Source organism: Lycium ferocissimum, chromosome 4, assembly GCF_029784015.1.
Source record: "Lycium ferocissimum isolate CSIRO_LF1 chromosome 4, AGI_CSIRO_Lferr_CH_V1, whole genome shotgun sequence".
Classification (NCBI taxonomy): Eukaryota; Viridiplantae; Streptophyta; class Magnoliopsida; order Solanales; family Solanaceae; genus Lycium; species Lycium ferocissimum.
Window position 1 is genome coordinate 28,257,450 of NC_081345.1, and position 19,875 is coordinate 28,277,324.

Genomic DNA, 19,875 nt, shown 5'->3' on the forward strand with positions numbered 1-19,875 from the left:
ATAGAAGGCCAGAGAAAATGGATTTAATATTTTACAATACTATATTAGAGCAAGCACTTGAGCAGAGACAGACACGCTTTTTATTACAATAACCAGGGAAAAAAAGAGTGACTAATTGTCATGTCTGAAGTCCACGGAACTGAAAGAAAAGATCTTCTCATGGATCTTCTCTCTTTTTTTCATTTCATTTTGGCATCTCTTACACTCTTTCTTGGACTTTCACCAAGTCAATGGCCTATATTAAATCAAACAATTTAATTGAATTCATAAGTTAAAAGCATAAGTACTACTACATGTTATTTACTATACTAGTACCTTCTTTTTTTGTTGCCCATCAAGTATCCGATATCCGTATTAGAGCCTGACTATATCCGGATTCGCGTCGTATATGACCTATTTGGGTAAGGTGCTCCCTACCAAGGATTTTTCCATGCCCAAGGCTCTAACCCGAGACTTCTGATTAAGGAAGGAGCAGACCCATCCGTGCGCACCACATCCTTTAGTGGTATGCTACCTTTTTCCTATGCAAACTAGATATTCGAGTTCGATGACTATTCTTAGCTCTTTTCTCATTATGATATTCGCAAATTCACTTTTATCCTAAAACAAGAGTACGTTAATTGAATCATGTCATGTAAATTTTAAACAAAAGGATTGATTAATGAGTATCAATTTCTTAGACAAAATGTAATTCTCACCAGAGGCATAACCAAGATTTGAAGTTTATGAGTTCAAAACTTTAGTTCTTTTAAGTTATTGAAAAGAGCGACGGTGCACTAAGCTTCCGTATGCGGGAGGTCCGGGAAGGGCGGACCACGGGTTTTATTGTCGCAAAGTAGCTTCATTGCATTTTACGCAGAAGGTTGTTTCCACGGCTCGAACTCCGTGACCTCATCGGGTCACATGGTAACTTTCCGATTCTGCGCTCACTTCCTTTTAAGTTATTGATATTTAACTTAATAATTTGTATACATTCAATAGAATTTTTATGACAAATATAGAATTTAAATCAAAACTAATGAATTTGACTGAACCCGTAATCAAAAAGTAGCTCCGGGGCCCCTGATTCTCAACCAGCAGAAGATACTCTAGATCGGATGAAGTCATAAAACTATACATATATCGGAATAGTAGGATGTCTGGAATGACCTGGTATTTTGTTATAATGCATAAGTAATATATAAATATTATCTTTTGAACAAAAAAGAAAAGTTCACCTACATTAATCATATAGTTTGAGGGTCTTTGGGTAAAATTATAAGTCGGTTAAAATGATCCTTATATCTTAGAAGGATACTCGGCTTATTTACGTATTCGACTAAAAGTACTTATAAGTCAAAATCAGAGTTAAAAGTTTAATCACCACCCCCGGGCCTCCCCTACAATTTATAACTTTTCATTTTATTAGCACTTTTAGTTTGATAAAAAATTTACTATTTGTTCTTGAAATATTTTTCTAATTCTCAAAATACCTTTCGCAAAATGAAAGCTCCTAATGCCTCCCTGTTCCATCTCCACCGTTCATGATACTTATGAATTTATAGTAATTATTTTTGTTAAAAAGGTAAGGATACTTTAGCCATTTCACCGAAAAAATAGCTTATCAGATTTAATTCTCGCCACACAAATCCTGCTACACTTTTATTCAGACACGTAACTATTTACTTATAAAATTAGATTCACCACTTTTTTTTTTATGAGGCAATGTTTGAAAGTAGGTTTACTTGCACCTCGATTAATTCCATATGCATACCCGCCACCTACCACCAACAACAAAGTAAAACTCGTCCACCAAGCGCTTGGAAAGAAATCACCTATAGGTATTTTGTCTCGATCGGCTGGAAAAAAAATTAGTTTCACCACTTAAAAATACCTATAAACACTTAATATTTATTAGCTACTTCTATTTACAATCCGCTAACCCAAATGAACCCTTTATTTTTTATTTTTAAATATGTATAAGCCAAGGTTTTGATGGAAAATTTCACATGTTCTTCTTTCATTGTTGGCTCGATTTCGGACCACCACTTGAAGTCTTATTTTTCCATTTTTGGTTACTTATCAGCTCGTCAGATATTAGGTTTAGAAATTTTGGATTTTGCTGTAGAGAGTTAAATGGTTTACCTTTTCTGTCCATTTTATAAATGGTATTCAGATTTATGATCCTCTTTTGCAATTGAAGCCTCCTTTATTTGTAGGTGGTCCTAAGTCTATATGCTTTAGTTTTCCTTCTGTTTGCATTTCATCTTTAGATAAACTTTCTTTAGGGGGTAAATTTGTCCGTATTGAGTGTTTACACTAAGCTAATGAGTATAGATACTATGTTTTTGTATATACATTTTATATCACCTAACCATGATTAAATAGTATGCATTTTTACTTTGATTTGTTAACTCTTAAAGTTAATTATTTAGTTAGGTATAAACACAATGCGAGCAAATATTTACCCTTTCTTTAGTGTACTTTCGTGTAAATGATTTAAGTTATAATTTGTTTATGAGTCATGAGACTTGCTCTGATGATAGCTAGAAAAAATGCACTCCCTCCCGATCCACTTTACGAATGATAGATGGTACAAAGTAGTAGTTATTTTAGAAAACTAAGATATAATTAACTATTAATTTTCATCTTTATTTTACTCAATAAATGTGGAGAGAGATTAATGTGGTGAAAAAGATAGTTGTATTAAATTGAGATAAAAAAAAAATAAGAATAATTTAGTCAATATCTTCTTCAGGGAGTGCAAAAAAAAAATCATGACAAGTAAAATGGACCGAAGAGAGTAATATTTATATATGCATCTAACCATAAATCAGGAATAATTAAAGTTAATGAATAGTAAAATTTGCAATTACTGAGACAAAGGTCAAAAAGGTAAAAGAGAAATTAAAGGTGTGATGAAATTCCCTTCCACTAGCAAAATACTGTTTTATTTTTAATCAATTGCTTTAATTCTCATCTTAATAAGGCAAACAATATATGGAGGTGAATTTTACAAGTTGTTTCTTAAAGAGGAAAAAGCCAACAAACTGCATGAGCAGTGTAGCTTAATATGGGAATCAAATTATTGTACTTTCTGAGGGAATTATTCAAGAAAAAATTCAGGACAAATCAAACTTTGGGGTACACTGAGAATAATAAAGATAAGGCTTAATGCATATGCGGCCCTCTAAATTTGCTCTTTTTTTTTTTTTCCTTTTTTATTGACACCTTAACTAAGTGTTGTTCCTATTGAACCCCTGAAATTAGCCTCAAGTGTGTCTATCAAACACAATCCGACTTTGATGATAATATTATTTATATTAAAATTGATGTTTCTATATGTTGGTTTCGTGTTTCTAGAACAATCAAAAAATTAAAAGAAAATAAGAAAATCTGGTGTTTCAGTGCATGTGAATTGAAAAAAAGAATTCGTCTCTGATGGTGTGAATTGAGAGTTATTTCCTAGAAAGGGAGAAGTTTCTAAAGAGAGTCACTTACCATTTTTAAGTCCATTATACAATTAGGACCACATCTAGTTTTAGGTTTTGGGTAGACCAATAAGATGCATATCTTTCTTTGAATTTCTTAGTTCTGGCCTAAATCAGTGGAATTCAAGTGACTCCGAGATTATAAACTAACAACCTCCGTATTGATCATGTTAAAATGTCTTAAAATTTATGTGGAATAAAAAAGTTATTAGTGAAATCGAAATATATATTAAGTAGTTTATACTAAAGTTTTGTGATCCGTCAGGATTTGTAGCAAAATAAATTTTTACCTATCCATAAGAAATTGATGTGATCCTTTAGAACTTTGTGATAAATTTGTTCTAAAGTTATAACACAATTTCTACTAAAGATAATGGTGATCTGCCAAGACTTTTGGCGAGACAAGCCTTTGACCATCCATCCAAATTTTTGGAGATCCATCAAGACTAGCAATCAGGTTCTCACCCCCAAACTCCAAATTCTATTTCGTAAGCTATTTTTGCTAAAATTATTTAACAAAGCCAAAACTTAGATAGTGGCAGGAAAGAACCTTAATAAGTGCAAATTTATTCCATTTCACATAGTTCAGGAGCAAGTTTGACCCCAAACAGTAACGACGAGGACATATAAGACCCCAGGTATTAAATGAGACTAAATCTATCCCATTTCGCATATTTCACTAGGCAATTGGACCCTTTACACTTGGTTGTATACAAGTGCATTTTTTTGCGTGTTGCCCAAAGTTTTGGGGTGGCCTTGTGTAAGTAATGTGGGGCAATTCGCAAATTATGTACTTCCATTTGGGGTGGTCTTTAAATTTTTGTCCTCATGTTCAAATCTTTAAAATTTGCCCTAAACCCATGAGTTTAGGGTTCGAACCCACGCGAGGCAAAATTTTAAAAAAAAAAAAGTCGCAAGGCGAGTTTAAATTTCGCTATCTGGGACCGGCATACTTTTGTTAAGGAATTACCAAAGTTATGCGGACCGGCATACTTTATGCCTTATGGGCGGACTTGGCATAAGTATCACGTCCGCATAACTTTGATAATTCCTTCAGTTTATCTTATCCGAGAAATACTTTATGGATAAAGTGGATCCAGCCTACTATGTCAAAGAGTCTTTCTGACCAATTTATGCGATTAGCAGCCGGACTTATATTATGGTTAGACAAATTATATTCTTGGAATGCATCTTTTCCTTAAGTACATAACTTCTTCTCGGCTTAAAAAGACTTTGAACTAAATTCTTGGGCAAATTTTTAGTTAATCTAAGGAAAAGTCCGCCTTATGGACATTTATGGTGTTTCAGTTATGCATGCCACTCGACATATATTTTAGTTGTACTTTAATAGGATCGCCCACGATAGGGCATAATTAGAAAATTTGTGTTAGTTAAGTGTTGTGATGAAGAAAGTTTGCCCATTAAAAGTATGCCCCGGCATAAACTTTGTGAAGAAATTATCAAAGTTATCGGACCCGGCATACTTATGCCAAATCACCCATAAAGGTATGAGTATGCGGGTTCGGCAAAATTTATAATTCCTTAACAAAAGTATGCTTAGGTGAATACATAAGCGAAATTTAACCCTTGTCTTGCGATTTTTTTTTTTTTAATTTTTGACTTGAGTGAGGTTCGAACTCGGGCACGCGAAGGGCAAAAATTAAAATGTATTTTCGAAATATGAGAAGGCGTAATTTAAAACCATGAAAATATGAGGGCAAATTTATACAAGTGCACCCCAACATAAATGTGGCCCAAAGGTAAAAAATTGAGTAATGTGGAGGTTAGGTTTGAAAAGAACATTTATAGGCCCATCGAATAGGCCCAAGAATGAGAATAGTTGAGAACTGGGCAACGGTTCTTGAAAGTTTCAGTTCATAGACAAAACCCTTACATCTCTCTCTCTGTGTATGTGTTATTATTGTTGGTAATTAACACTCAAAGCAGAGCTTAACAATGTCTTCTACACTGGAAATCGAAGCTCGAGAGTAAGCTTCTTACTCTAATCTCTTTACATAATATTTAGTATGAATTCTTTTCTTTTTTTGTTTGTATATGGGTGTGTTTATGTGATATATAAGTCTTATTTGTTATACATGGTGCCCCATGACTGTAGAATTTGCTTATTCTGACCAAAAGCAAGGTAAAAATTGTAACTTTAATAGTAGTACCATTTGCTTTAATCTTCTTTGAGAATTAACCAGCATTGCAATTGGCTGGTACACCACCATTATTAAAAAAAAAAAAAAAAATAGGAAAAGACGAGCAGAATGGATTTAGAGGTTTGATATATAGTCATCGACAGTAGTTTAGGTGTAGTTGATTGATTCATAATGTGTGTGATAGAGATACTGATTAGGATATACCTTAGGGAAAGTAATATAGAGGGTGCTACTATTTAAAGCTGCAATTTTCACCTTGTCTTTTTTTGTCTGGTTAAGCAAGGCACCATGTATACTAAACAAAACTTCTTGCAGCACTTGTGACATATTTTTTTCTTGATAACCGTGGTGTTCAGGCCAGCTTGCCCACACCACGACTAATTCCACGGGGAACCTGCTACCTCCCGTCAACACAGGGTAACTCTATCCACCAAGGCTTGGATAGTTGGGAAGAAATCACCTAATATTTTTCCCTCCGTCGGGAATTGAACCTGAGATCTGATGGTTCTCAACCCACTTCATTGACCACTAGGCTACACCCTTGATCTGGATAAACAATCTTTTATTCTGGGGCTCCATGTATAACAAGAAGACTTCTTACAGCGCCCGTTGCATTCATCGACCCATATTTATGTGCACATTACTGGACGGAAGCTGTTTTTTAACTGATGCATGTATAAGTAGCAGTTCTAGCCTAAGTTACTCGGACTCTTCGAAAGTTTTGCCGCACCCCTGTTGGATCCTCCAAAAATACACTACTTTTGAAGGATCCGACACGCACCTGACTGCATTTTAGGAGAGTCCGACTGTCCGAGTAACTTGGGTTCTAGCTAGTTGAGTCTTTTTTTGATTAGTTAGTTGAGCTATTTGCTGTCAGGACCATTTTTCTTTACCAAGAATACCATTTGACATTGCTCGCTTTGAAGATACTACCTTGCAGACATATCAATTGGGAACATCATTAGAGTTCTTATCGTTGTTGTTGTTGTATTTGAGAGATAATATTATCTTTCTTTCTTGCAGTGTCATTAAGATAGTTCTTCAATTCTGCAAGGAGAACTCTCTGCATCAAACTTTTCAGACATTGCAAAATGAATGCCAGGTTTCTCTTAATACTGTGGACAGCCTTGAAACCTTTATAGCTGATATTAATAGTGGAAGATGGGATGCAGTACTACCTCAAGTTGCACAACTTAAGCTACCTAGAAAGATACTGGAGGATTTATATGAGCAGGTCTGCACTCTTCATTGTTTCAAAGATACCTTAATGCCTAAACTTTAGTATGTTATCCTCTTTTATATTGTGTGTTTTATGCTTATTATCCTCTTACTCTTTTTATGGATTCAAAGTTGCTTGAGAGTTGTATTAAAAATGTTGGATGTGAGAGTGAATAGTATTTGTTGTGATCCGGTGGGCGGGCCGAGAAAAAAAATTCTAAAAGGTAAATATACGGATCGGGGGTTCAATATCTATTATATATACATAATAAAATAATTTTAACTTTGAAAATCTTAATTTTTCGTTGGATAACCCCCTGGACATGTCAGTAGAACGTGTTGTTGTTAAAGGCTTGCTTAAGGCACACTAGAGCTTTGAAACTAGGTGCAACGACAGGTTCGACGCTTTACCTCGCATAGGTGGTGCTTTAGTGTAGGCACTGCCTAATTTGCTGGGAGGGAAAGGGTGACATGACAATGAACTGGAAAACTGTCTAGTACACTGCTCCCTCCATTCCATAATAAGTGACTTTTTAGGCTTTTCATTTTGTTTCCAAATAAGTGGTGCTTTAGGATTTGAAGAAGAAATTGACATCATTTACATAATCAAGAATCATTAAGCTTTTCTTTTTCTAGGCATTTAATTAGGGGTAAATAAGTAAAAACACTCCTAATTTTCTAGGTGTGAGCACTTTCTTAAGGGGTGTGCATAAGCCTGAAAAGTCACTTATTATGTAATGGAGGGAGTATTTATCAGTGTGACAACCCCCCCCCCCACACACACCCCACACTCACACACCAAAAAAAAAAAAAAAAAAAAACACAAACACCCGCAAAACCAAATGATGAATATTTCTTCTTCCAACTTGATAATATCCTTTCAAGCATCTCTATTACCCCTTGCCAAATGATATTGCATTTGTAGTTGGCTCCCAATTGGAATCCCCCAGTATGTGGTAGCCGGGTTCCACTTCCCTTCCAAGTGTCTCTGCCATGCTGATTTCATGTCTTGTGATTTTGCATGCTTGCACTGGGCTGAACTTCAAAGTTCAGTTTCTCGTGTGCTGCATACTTGCACCTGGGCAGAACTGTAGAATTCAGTTTCTTGTGATTGACTGTTGCATACGTACACTGGGTAAAACTTGAAATTTTAGATCAATGTGCTTCGTTGACAATCTGGTTTTGGATTCAGATGAACATCAGCTTGACGGAAAAATGTTATGTGCAAATATTGCTTTCCTTTCTTGGTTTTCTCTGAAGTATTTGATCACCTTTTTACTATCTTTGTTGAGTACAACCTTTTCTGCTCCTGACTCTTTCCTTTATCTGATAGATTGTTCTAGAAATGATTGAACTCCGAGAGATGGATACTGCACGAGCTATTTTAAGGCAAACCAACGTGATGGGTGTCATGAAACAGGAACAACCAGAAAGATATTTGCGGCTCGAACATCTACTAGTTCGAACTTACTTTGATCCACATGAGGTTAGAATCATACTGTAAAAGAAATGATTAAGCTATGTGGTCCTTTTTTTAGGCGCTAGTTGAGATTTGGACACCTCAGCTGTTGTTCTTTGTATTATTCACAATGCATGTCATGTTAACTGGACAAGTATACCTGTTTTTTACTTATGATCGAAGTTGCCCGGACTCGGGTATGGGTATGCGATACGGGTACGGATCCGAGTGTCAGATTCGGCAAAATCTAAAATTTTGGATTCGGGGGTGCGAATCCAGGTACGGATACGGTCGCTAGGATTCGGCTAAGAAAATTCAAAATTATAAAAATAGAACTATAAAGATATTCTATGAAAACTTACATGTATATTGTAGAATTCAATCTTTCATTCTCCAAGATGGGCATTCCATTTCCCATGTCTTAAATCTGTTTTATCTTTTATTTTTGAGAAATCAAAATCTCAATTTTCCACCTAAATTTGTCCATGGACTCCGGTCAAAGCATCTGAAATTGATTGACTGAATCCGAGACGTAGCCTGCACCCGCACCCATCCCAGTCTCGTGTCGAGACGGGTTCGGCATAGAAAATGAAGAGTCCAACTTAGCTTATGATTCTACTTGTGCTCAACCTCCTGTTAGATCTCTGATGATGTGAAACAATTGGCTTTCTTAACCGTCTGCCGTATCCTTAATTGCTTGAAGTTGTCTTGATACCCTTGACTTGAGGTTTGACTGAATTTGGCTTTTGACTTTGCATGCAAATGTTATATGTGCAGGCTTATAATGATTCAACCAAGGAGAAAAGGCGTGCCCAAATTTCCCAAGGTTGCCAAAATTTCACTTTGCTTAGACCGATAAAATATTTAGTTTGAAAGGAAATCTAGAATGAAGATATTTGCAATATGTGTTGTATGCTTTTCTACATGTAACCTGGGAGCAAATTTTAGGAGAACAATTGTTTCATTTCGGTACTCAGAGTCAACAAATGTTAGCAATCTGGCTTGATAGATGCATGGTGCCAAGAAGAATGTAAAGCTCGTTAACCTGTTAAACTCCTTCAAAGAGGAACTGAAAGACCACCTGAGATGTGACTACTTACTTCATAAAAAAGAAACGACCACCTGAGATGTGATTTGAAGTCAATCCTCTGAAAGTAGTTTCGTAAGGTTCCTGCCAAGTAAAGGGAAAGTGTACTTCCTAACCCAATCCCTTGTCCTAAGAACCACTACATAAAAGCTGCATCTTACTATTTTTCCAATTACTTCATCCAACATTCCCACCAGATTAACATCTCCTTGTTGCAATTCCTCCCATGATCCGTCTATATTCTAATCTATGTGATCTCTTAATATGTTATATTCTGAGATCTGTACTATCTTATCTGCATAGCGATGACCTTATAGTGGCCCTCCACGTCTTTATAATTGGTTAAGAAGTACATTAATTCAAACAGTACTAAATAGGGCTGAGCAGTTTATGGATTGAAATGGTTGGAGTGTCATGATGTCAAATATATGTACTTAATGCATAATTTGGTTAAGGATACACTTAAGATTATAATATATCTTTTTTGGCTTGCAGCACTTTCTGCTGAGGTTTCTGTTGTTCCACCATCACGCTTAATGGCTTTGATTGGTCAAGCCTTGAAATGGCAGCAGCATCAAGGTGAGATATTATTTTCATCACTGCAGGAAATCCCACCTTTAGATTCTCGATTGACTTGTTAGTAATGAACATTAAACTTCTGAGCATAAACTTTGATAATTTTTAGGACATCAAAATTGATAATTGCCTTTTGTTTTCCTTTTAAAAATAAAATGATTATTGTTTTCTTTTCATAGAGTTGTTAAGTTTGCCAGTATTTCATGCACCAAAAAATGATGATCTCGTGGTGAAGATGATTGTTGGGCCCAATGAATTTATGCTTCTTCACTGTCTTCCAATTTCTCTTAGGGGCACGGGCAGGTGGTTGTCAGTTCTCAGCAGCTCAGGGTTTATTGCTAGTCTGTTAACTGTTTCAGATCCTTGATTTTGTATTTGATTTTAATATTGTGACTTTTATGAACTAAGAGAGTACATCTCCTACAAACTGTTATCAATAATTTTTTATCTCCAAGTTCAAATCCTTGTCTTGAGAGAGTTTGCATATTGCATTATTCAATCTTGAACATGCCTATTTTAGATGAAATCGTATATTTGTTAAAGAAGGATGAGGTTTCCATATCTTATGTCTAGTGCTTAATGTAACTTCTAACGCTATGCTTCCAGCGGTGTGACTTCACATAAGAGGTGGATTAGTTTTTAAACAATTAAAAAAAAGAGGTGACTTAGTTGTTACTGCTAACATGACACAACAATGACTTTGTAATCGTGCATCTTATTTTCTTCTGGCACATTTCAGGTTTACTGCCACCTGGAACACAGTTTGATCTATTCCGAGGAACAGCTGCTATGAAACAAGATGAAGAGGATATGTATCCGACAACACTCGGTCACACTATTAAGGTTTGTTGATTTATATTAACCTCATATTTATTTGCACGTTAGATGGAAAATCTGTGCTGCATGTTATAGGGTAGTTATAACTTCATCAAAGAGCTACATTGTTGAGACACCAAACTTTTAACCTTTGGATTTTGCTCAGGGTGACCCAGATTTATTTGGTTTATTTATTTGTATATCTATTTTATCTTATAATTCTTTTATTTATTTGTGTAATTTGGCAAAGTCAAAACAGAAGGGGAATTTTTTTATTTTTATTTTTATTCCTATTACGAATCTGCCCACATGCTGAAACTGCTCTCAGCTGGGTAATCACCTTCATCAAAAATATCCTAGTCATTTTTGGAGAATCCGATGTTTTTTTATCTCTCCATTTTTATTTTTAATGGTGTCCTTTTCTGATAATAGGCTTCTCACTAGATATGTTTGTCCAGCTATTTTTCCTAATCTCTCTCTTTTTTTTATTTTTTTATTTTTTCTGTCCGTTTTTCCTTTTCGGGAGTAATAAGGGGGAGTGAATAGGAAATTTAGATCTGGCAATTTTATTTAACTAGGGGATTTTGTTGCAGTTTGGTAAGAAGAGTCATCCAGAATGTTCTAGGTTCTCACCGGATGGACAATTCCTTGTCTCATGCTCAGTTGATGGATTTATTGAGGTATACTAAAGCTATGTCTCTCCCAATGCTCTCTTTTACTTTTATTCATTTTCTTTTATGTTTAATTGATGGTATGGAGTTGATCAATTTGTTTTGACATTACTCACCAGGTCTGGGATCACATAAGTGGAAAACTGAAGAAGGATCTTCAATACCAGGCGGATGTGAGTTATGCATTTATTTCTTTTCAATTTTCTGCTTAATTTTGGGCCTGATTTTCTTGGAATTCAAGCTTAATTCCATTGTTTTTCATCCCTGTATGTGACTACTGGCTTAAATCTTTGCTGGAATATTTATTTCTTTTTGAAAAGTGCAGTTGAGTAACTTCTGCAATATATTTGCCGTAAAATATATTAATGAATAGAAGATATAGTATATTTCAGCTGTATGTCAGTTTGTTGTCTTGTGAATTGCCTTAAGCAATTCTTCCTTCATAAATTTCAATATGCAAAGTTGTCTAAATCTAAATATAAGTTGTTTTTATCGAAAGTGATATAAGCTGTTTGTTATATATAATTCCATAAATATAGGCTCATTTTTTCCCCTTTTTTTGGCGGCGGGGGGATTAAGGGGTTTGAATCTTGTTTTGTGCATACCTAGTCCTTTGGCATGTTTTTCCTACTGATGCATTTGTCTTTTTGGATTTTCTTATCATGATAAATTTCTTATTATTTAGGTGTATAATGATTGTGGTAATATGAGCATCTTTGTGTGTTGTTAAATACTCATCAGGCTGTTTGGTGAAAAGAGTAGCCACTTCATAGTTCGAAGTTGTACTTCTATTCCTTATTTCGAAGGCTGTATCGAGGGGAGGATTGCTCCATATAAGGAGACCAACCATCTCATTAACCACCGATGAAGGACTTTTTTTCATTCTTCAACACCCCCCTCACGCCCGGGCTGGACATGGAGCGTGGGCAATTTAATTTGCCCAACATCGGGTGAGATGGGTCACAGCACATATGTAAAGAAATGGATCACCAACCCCAAAAGTCATTGCCCAAGTTCGTATAAGGAGACCACCCATCTCATTAACCACTGATGAGGGACTTTTTTCATTCTTCAACATTATCAAAAAAAAGAAGAAGTTGTATAGTCTATCGTGCTGGGTTCCTGCTGCTTTCATTTTCCTAATCAGCAGCTGTTTGTCTTTATTTGCCTATACTAGTCAGATGAAGCTGAAAGAGGACTTGGATATCGTGATGCATCTGAATTTGTGTTTAGCTATTTTTTGAACTTGGGATAGTCATGCTCGTGGTGAATCTTTTGTATTTTCTGACTTACTATATATTTATGTAGGAAACTTTTATGATGCATGACGATGCTGTCCTTTGTGTTGATTTTAGCAGAGACTCGGAGATGCTTGCGTCTGGGTCACAAGATGGAAAAATAAAGGTGAATGTTAAGTTTATATTCAGCACAGTAAAACTTTTTTTTTTGTTTTTTTGTTTTTTTGTTTTTTTGATGTAGTAAAAGATCTCATTCAAAAGGCATCAAGTAGATGCATAGCAAAAATTACAATATAAAGATGTATCTGCTCATACAACAGTTTACACTAACACTAGAGAGCAGATACAATCCAAAACATAGCAAAAATTACAATATAAAGATGTATCTGCTCACATACAACAGTTTACACTAACACTAGAGAGCAGATACAATCCAAATAAAGTTCACAACTAGTTAGATGTGCCTGGTTTAACCAGCAAAAAAGCTTTAATAAGCTCTTGGTTTTGACGACATGATAAGTAGTTGTGATACCATCAAAACATCTTCTATTCCTTTCATTCCTGATGCACCAAAAAAATACAAGCAGGCCCCATTTTCCAGATATTCTTGATGGATTTCCAACTCTCCATGAACACCAGCACTTATAGACTTCCTTTACATTACTAGGCATGACCCAGACAATTTCAAAAAGTGAGAAGAACATGTTCCAGATATACAGTACAACCTTTCTATTTCTTATTAGTTATTATCTCATCCTGCCAATTTGACCGCAGGGAAAACTGAGACACTTGAGGAAGTCTCGAGAAATCTGTTTTAACATTGTTATGCTGTAATTGCACTTCAAAAAGTTTTATGTAGAAACGCAATTCGATGCTGGCATCCAGAATAATAACATATTGGAGCATTCAAATGAAGCAACATATTGTTGCTGTATATGTTTAATTAATTGAAATCAGCATCATAAAGATCCGTGATATTTTCATAAAGATCCTTAATATCTTATCAAAAAAATCTCTGAACATTGGTAGGAGCTAAAGAAGAAGGATTCAATAATGAATGAAAAAAGAGAAAAAAATATATGGCTATTTTTGCTTAGGATTACTTGTTAGATCATAAACTTTAATTACTGAATCAATGCGCGAGTCCATGTTGTTGAATTTATGGCACATCCTTCATATGCCTATACATATGACTTTATTTTAGCTAGTTAAAGATGTTAGAATATTGGATAGCCCTTAGCAAAATGTCATGATTGAACTTCATGTTTTAAGTAATATTAGAACATAATGACTTCTGACAAGCTAATCTCATCTTTATGGGTTGGTTTGGTGTATTGTATATGGTTACAGGATTAGTATCATAATTAATATGGATACAATAAGAAGATAAGTAAGCTATGAAATTTAGGGAATACATTACAATTCATCAATTTTTTTGATGAAGTACAAATCGTCAAATTTAGTGTATCTATTGCATATTCCAAGTATATCTAGTACTAGTACTAGTACTAATACCAGGCTTAAATATGATATTTTCTGATAAAGTGTTTATTTATATTTCTTTGAATAACCCATAAACAAGTGGTATACAGGATTAGTTAAGAATGTGATTCACTACAAATAAATATCCATCAATCTATACTAACCTGAATCTTGTAGGTGCTCCAAAACTTTACAAAAAATAACGACGATCCTCTAATATGTACAAAGATGTTTACGAACTCTACAAAAGTTTATTGATTCCTTTTTTTCTTCTTATTCCCTCGTTATCTCCTCCTCTTCGTTCTTGCCAACTTAGTTGCCAGTCTTAACCAACCAAAATTACTCACTCAATATCAAACGTATTCCAGAGTCCATACCATGTCCCAGAATCGTTGTGCTAGTTGGCAATGAATTGGCAAATATTTCACATCTTCCCCGACTGCGTGCACATGTGACACCAACTGATGTGAGTCACCCTCCTCTTCCTCAAGTTTTCAACGGTTAGAATGGATCCTTGGGCTCCAGAAGCTACATGTGCTTTAAGGAACGAGGATATATAAATCACCTTTTCGGCATTTCTCCATAGCTTCTAATAGTGGGACATGTTCCTTACTCCTTAGTCTCTTACTATGTAAATTGGGTGATGCCTTTTAACTTGAATATAGCTTGGAGATGCGGGATGGGTAGGAGAACAGATATACTTCTGCTCATGTAAAGAACAGCAGTTGCTTTGGGTTCACCATAATAAAAGTTTTTACTTATAAAATGGCTCCTTGTGCGGTTAGCCTTAGCCAAAAGAATACTCATCTATCTTTTTTTTTTTTCCTTCTAATGTCAGCGTATTAGATCTGGTTTTGGCTTGCTTGTCTTATGTTACCGTGTTTTATAGGTCTGGCGTATAAGGACTGGTCAGTGCTTGCGTCGCCTTGAACGTGCACATTCTCAGGGTGTCACCAGTCTTGTCTTCTCTCGAGATGGAAGTCAGATCTTAAGCACATCCTTTGACAGCACAGCAAGGTTTTTATCCTTTGACCTTTTGCTGCGATGGCATGTATCACTAGATGGTAGATGTAGTGGTTTTAGCTAAATGATATCCTCAGATGCGCTGTTATAGCGATAAATTAATTACTGTTGGTCTTGGTTGGGAGAAGCATGCCTGATATCTCTGTTTCATTTGTTGTAGAATTCATGGCCTGAAGTCAGGTAAATTGTTAAAAGAATTCCGTGGACATTCATCTTATGTGAATGATGCCATCTTTACCTTTGATGGATCTCGAGTCATCACTGCATCTAGTGACGGTTCAGTGAAGGTAAGATTACTGCCTTTCAAGTGATGGCTGAGAGAAGCATGCCATTTTCTTTTCCATTTCTATTTTATTGGGGTTATTGTGCATAATTTGTCTGAGTTGCCTCAAATCAGGTCTGGGATGCCAAAACTACAGAGTGTCTGCAGACATTTAGACCACCTCCTCCTTTAAGGGTATTCAACTTGCCTGGGCATATTGCCACTATATTACTTATTATGTGTTGATTTATCTCTGTACTTTCTTTTACACAATTTTGTATTTTTGAACTCATTTGAATATTTTTCCTCTTACAGGGTGGTGATGCATCTGTGAATTCTGTCCATCTTTTCCCTAAGAATACAGACCACATTATAGTGTGCAATAAGACATCATCTATTTATCTGATGACACTTCAAGGACAGGTAAGCATTGTTGTTTGTGGATCATTCTTCTTTCCCATTCTTTATTATGGGATATTTTTCCGAGAAAGAGGAGTGAACAAATTGGGAAATGGAAGCATTTTTGGTTAGCAACAGATATTTTTTATAAAAATTGGAATGTCGATTTTTTTTTCTAAAAGAAGTTAAACATAAGGATAATGGACTGAAATGGTTGTTATCTTTCAAAATTTTGGAGAAGAATGCAAATAATAAGTGAACTTATGCTGAGATTGTCATGTAGGTCGTCAAAAGTTTCTCATCCGGTAAAAGAGAAGGTGGAGACTTTGTGGCTGCTTGTCTATCACCAAAAGGGGAATGGATTTACTGTGTAGGTGAAGACAGGTACAATATTAAATTTATGTCCCTCTGCTTTATTGGAGTTTTGAGATTGGTGCTATTATTTCTTATTGCAAAGGGAAAAAAGAGAAAGAGCGTGACTTTGATGCAACTTGCTGGTGAACTTGATTTTATTTCATCCTTGAAGATTTCTCTCCTCTTATATTTAACAAACTTCAAGGACTTGCTGCTACAGTTGTCTTTATGATTGAACTTAATTACTATATTTTAGGTCGAGTTATTCTGAAACTATTACTGCTCTCTTGTATCTACTTTTGAGCCGGGGGTCTATCGGAAACAGCCTCTCTACCTGTCACAAGGTAGAGGTAAGGTCATACACCCCACCTGATGGGATTTTACTGGGTTGTTGTTGTTGTATCTACTTTTGAACCACCATACTATCGGAAACAGCCTCTCTACCTGTCACAAGGTAGAGGTAAGGTCGTACACTCTACCCTCCCCAGACCCCACCTGATGGGATTTTACTGGGTTGTTGTTGTTGTATCTACTTTTGAACCACCATACTATCGGAAACAGCCTCTCTACCTGTCACAAGGTAGAGGTAAGGTCTGCGTACACTCTACCCTCCTCAGACCCCACCTGATGGGATTTTACTGGGTTGTTGTTGTTGTATCTACTTTTGAACCACCATTGCTGATTGTACAGTGGCAAATATTTTTTTCTGTTTCTTTTTCCAGCAGTAAAGTGTCACTTATCTGAACTTTATTAAGTGTTGATATTGATATTGATGTAAGGATTTTTCCCATTTATGCTGATGATGTGGTTTGTGCATTCCAACAGAAACTTGTACTGCTTTAGTTATCAATCAAACAAACTGGAACATCTGATGAAGGTAAGCTTCAACTCTGACATAAAGTTTATTACCACATGTTCTTCTTTACTTATTGTCACAGTTACAAGTCATACTTGAAGAGTTAGCACTTTGAGCTTGGTATTGGTACAAGTTGCTCTTGCTTTCCTTGTCTCTTGTTTGCTCACTCGATCATTGCTGGGACATATGCGTATGTACCTCAGACGTACATATTCACGTAAATGGATGCTGCAGGCTGCCGAGGCTAAAGCTAAATGTTTTTTTATTTGTTAAAAGATGAAATAACAGAGTACAAGACGGATATTGATTTTTTAAAGTGTGTTTTAAAAAATGATAACTCACTGATGTGTTCTGGTTTTCAGTTTCTTACCTAATTTTTATACGAAAAATTAGGGGATACCACGGATATTTTGGTTTAACACGTCTCATTTTCTACTCATAATACCTCTCCAACCAACCCGGTAGCGAAATAAGATAAAATGATTTTATTGATTCTGTGGTTATTTCTCTCCTCGGTCTTGATTCCACTCTCATTTTTCAAACCAAATCATGCTTTAATCAACATTTATGCAGTGATGAAGTAATTGGTACTATTCAGACTATTTTCTATTTTCTTTTGTTTCCTCTAGATCCTCTGCAACTAGTATTTTGTAACCCCAAAAAAACAACACCACACACATAAACATATGTGTGCCTGTGCATTCACATGTATATACAGACACGTGCGTAGTGTCAAGTTGAATGTCGAATATGGTAGTTATTCCTCGTCACGGATGCATTAAATTTCTAGGTTGGTTTTTGGTTTTTTGGTTTTAAGTCCTGGGACTTTTGCAGTTCTTGCTTTTGGAACTGGATAAAAGGCAAGTCGCTGAGTTTTAGTTTGTGCTTCATGGCAGGTACATGAAAAGGATGTAATTGGTATCACTCACCATCCCCATATAAACCTTGTCGCCACCTATGGAGAAGACTGCACCATGAAGCTATGGAAGCCTTAAACATTCTTTGCCATGTTGAATGCCTTCGTGTAAAAGTGGAAAAGCCTTTTGTAAGATTGTTTCCTGGTGCTGACTTTAGGGGGATGATTAGTAAAACTTGGTGTTTAGTGTAATGTTATTTTCATAATCGATGTATATTTAGCTCCGATTTCTGATCTCTTTTCTATTTGAACTGTAGTCTATTCAGTCAGATGCCTCATGAGTGTCTCTACTAAACCTTTAGTAGCAAAAGAAATTTATGCTTTGAGTAATAGGCCTTTCTTATTTTTGTAAGTTCTCGTAGATGTCTCGATATGGCTTTATTCATTATTCCCTCCATTAGATTAAGTCATCCAATTATGTATGTCGAATTACAGATTGATTTTTGATTTTGACTTACAAAAATATGTACACAAAATCATGACATTTTTGGTCAAACTTAAGAAGAGATTTGAAAAGTTATATCGTAGAATTTTTATGAAGAGCTCGAAAAAACAAAGAAATAAATCAATAAACGAAAGTGATAAGGGATGCTTGCTTTGTTAATTTACCATGTTTTCGTGTTCTAAAGTCCGCGCCCAAATTATCCAGATTTTCCTAGTTTCTGATCCTTTCTGTAAGTCTGAACTGTTAATATTATTAATTGTAAATTTATGAAGTCGTAATACTTAAAACACTGGTAAACTGGACTACAAGTAGTATAGTAGCAGCATGAAAACCGTCTGAGAGCTAAAGTTCTTCCCATATCTGCAACCTTTGTCGACGGCCTTATTTGTTCTTACCAATTGCACCAAGCCTAGATGCAAGTTATAAGAAATCATATTCTGAAAACTTATGAGCATGACTTAAAATTTACTCCCTCCGTTTGACACTATTTTCTTGTTAATTCGTTTAGACGGGAATCACCCATTTCAGTATCTCCTATACGAGGAGCTTTTATAGCTACAGTATGACATGTTTAAAAATTTCCTTTCTTTATTAAATTACAACAAATAGGCGGAGGGTGAAACATGTTATCCATCTTTATTACCACTAGGTTGTGTAACAAACTTAAATATTTGCATTTTCCGTAAAACACACTTAGAATTTCTCACATGCTTACTATGCTGAATTGCTGGTCATTCGGCTGGCCGTACATATAGTTATGAAGTGTAACATACATGTCGTTGGTTATGAAGTGTAACATACATGTCGTTTTCTTTTCACCCTTTAGGCTTTAGTATGCCTTCGTACTTATTTTTATCGATGAAGACTAGCTAGGTTTAAAAATATTCTCTCTCCAACACGGGCAATTTATTGGAGAAAGATCCTGAAAACAAATATTATTACAATATCGACAATACTTATATCGGGCTAATTGGAGGAATCCAAAATTCGAAATATCTACTAATAAAAAGAAATACTTGAAACAATTTCAACTTCACATGATGACATAATGACATACGACTTTTGGTTGCATGTCAAACAATTTCTTATCAAGAACCAGAAAAGCATACTTTTATTGCAGATCACACTTTTCAGGAGGGTAAATGTAATAGCAAAAGAGTCAAGTCAAACAAAGGCCAGTAGTAGTAAATGCTATACAACCGTCCCAACTGTCTCCAACACACAAAATCAAGCTTTCTGCATGCTCATCAAAAATCTGAAATAAGAAAATATTCAACTTATATGCACTGATATTAGTGTAAAGTAAAATTATGCTATCTATTATTACGTACACTTTAACATGTTATAGCAAGTATAACTTGTCGATTTTTCAAGTTACTAATATCGAATTTTATGGCGTATTGACCTGATAATGTAAATTTCTTTTCACTATCAGTGTACA

The 19,875-nt window shown here is 35.4% G+C and overlaps 1 protein-coding gene across 1 annotated transcript; it reads left to right on the top strand.

Moving 5' to 3' along the window:
- The first annotated feature begins 5,299 nt into the window (after positions 1–5,299).
- LOC132052104 (suppressor of mec-8 and unc-52 protein homolog 1) lies at positions 5,300–18,319 on the top strand. Its single transcript, XM_059443476.1, has 16 exons — positions 5,300–5,458; positions 6,656–6,866; positions 8,184–8,336; positions 9,087–9,135; positions 9,892–9,975; positions 10,712–10,815; positions 11,382–11,468; positions 11,579–11,632; positions 12,768–12,863; positions 15,069–15,196; positions 15,363–15,489; positions 15,600–15,659; positions 15,780–15,887; positions 16,147–16,247; positions 17,043–17,094; positions 17,970–18,319. The coding sequence occupies exons 1-16, from the start codon at positions 5,427–5,429 to the stop codon at positions 18,066–18,068; spliced, it is 1,545 nt and encodes a 514-aa protein (XP_059299459.1). The 5' UTR covers positions 5,300–5,426; the 3' UTR covers positions 18,069–18,319.
- Positions 18,320–19,875: the final 1,556 nt, after the last annotated feature.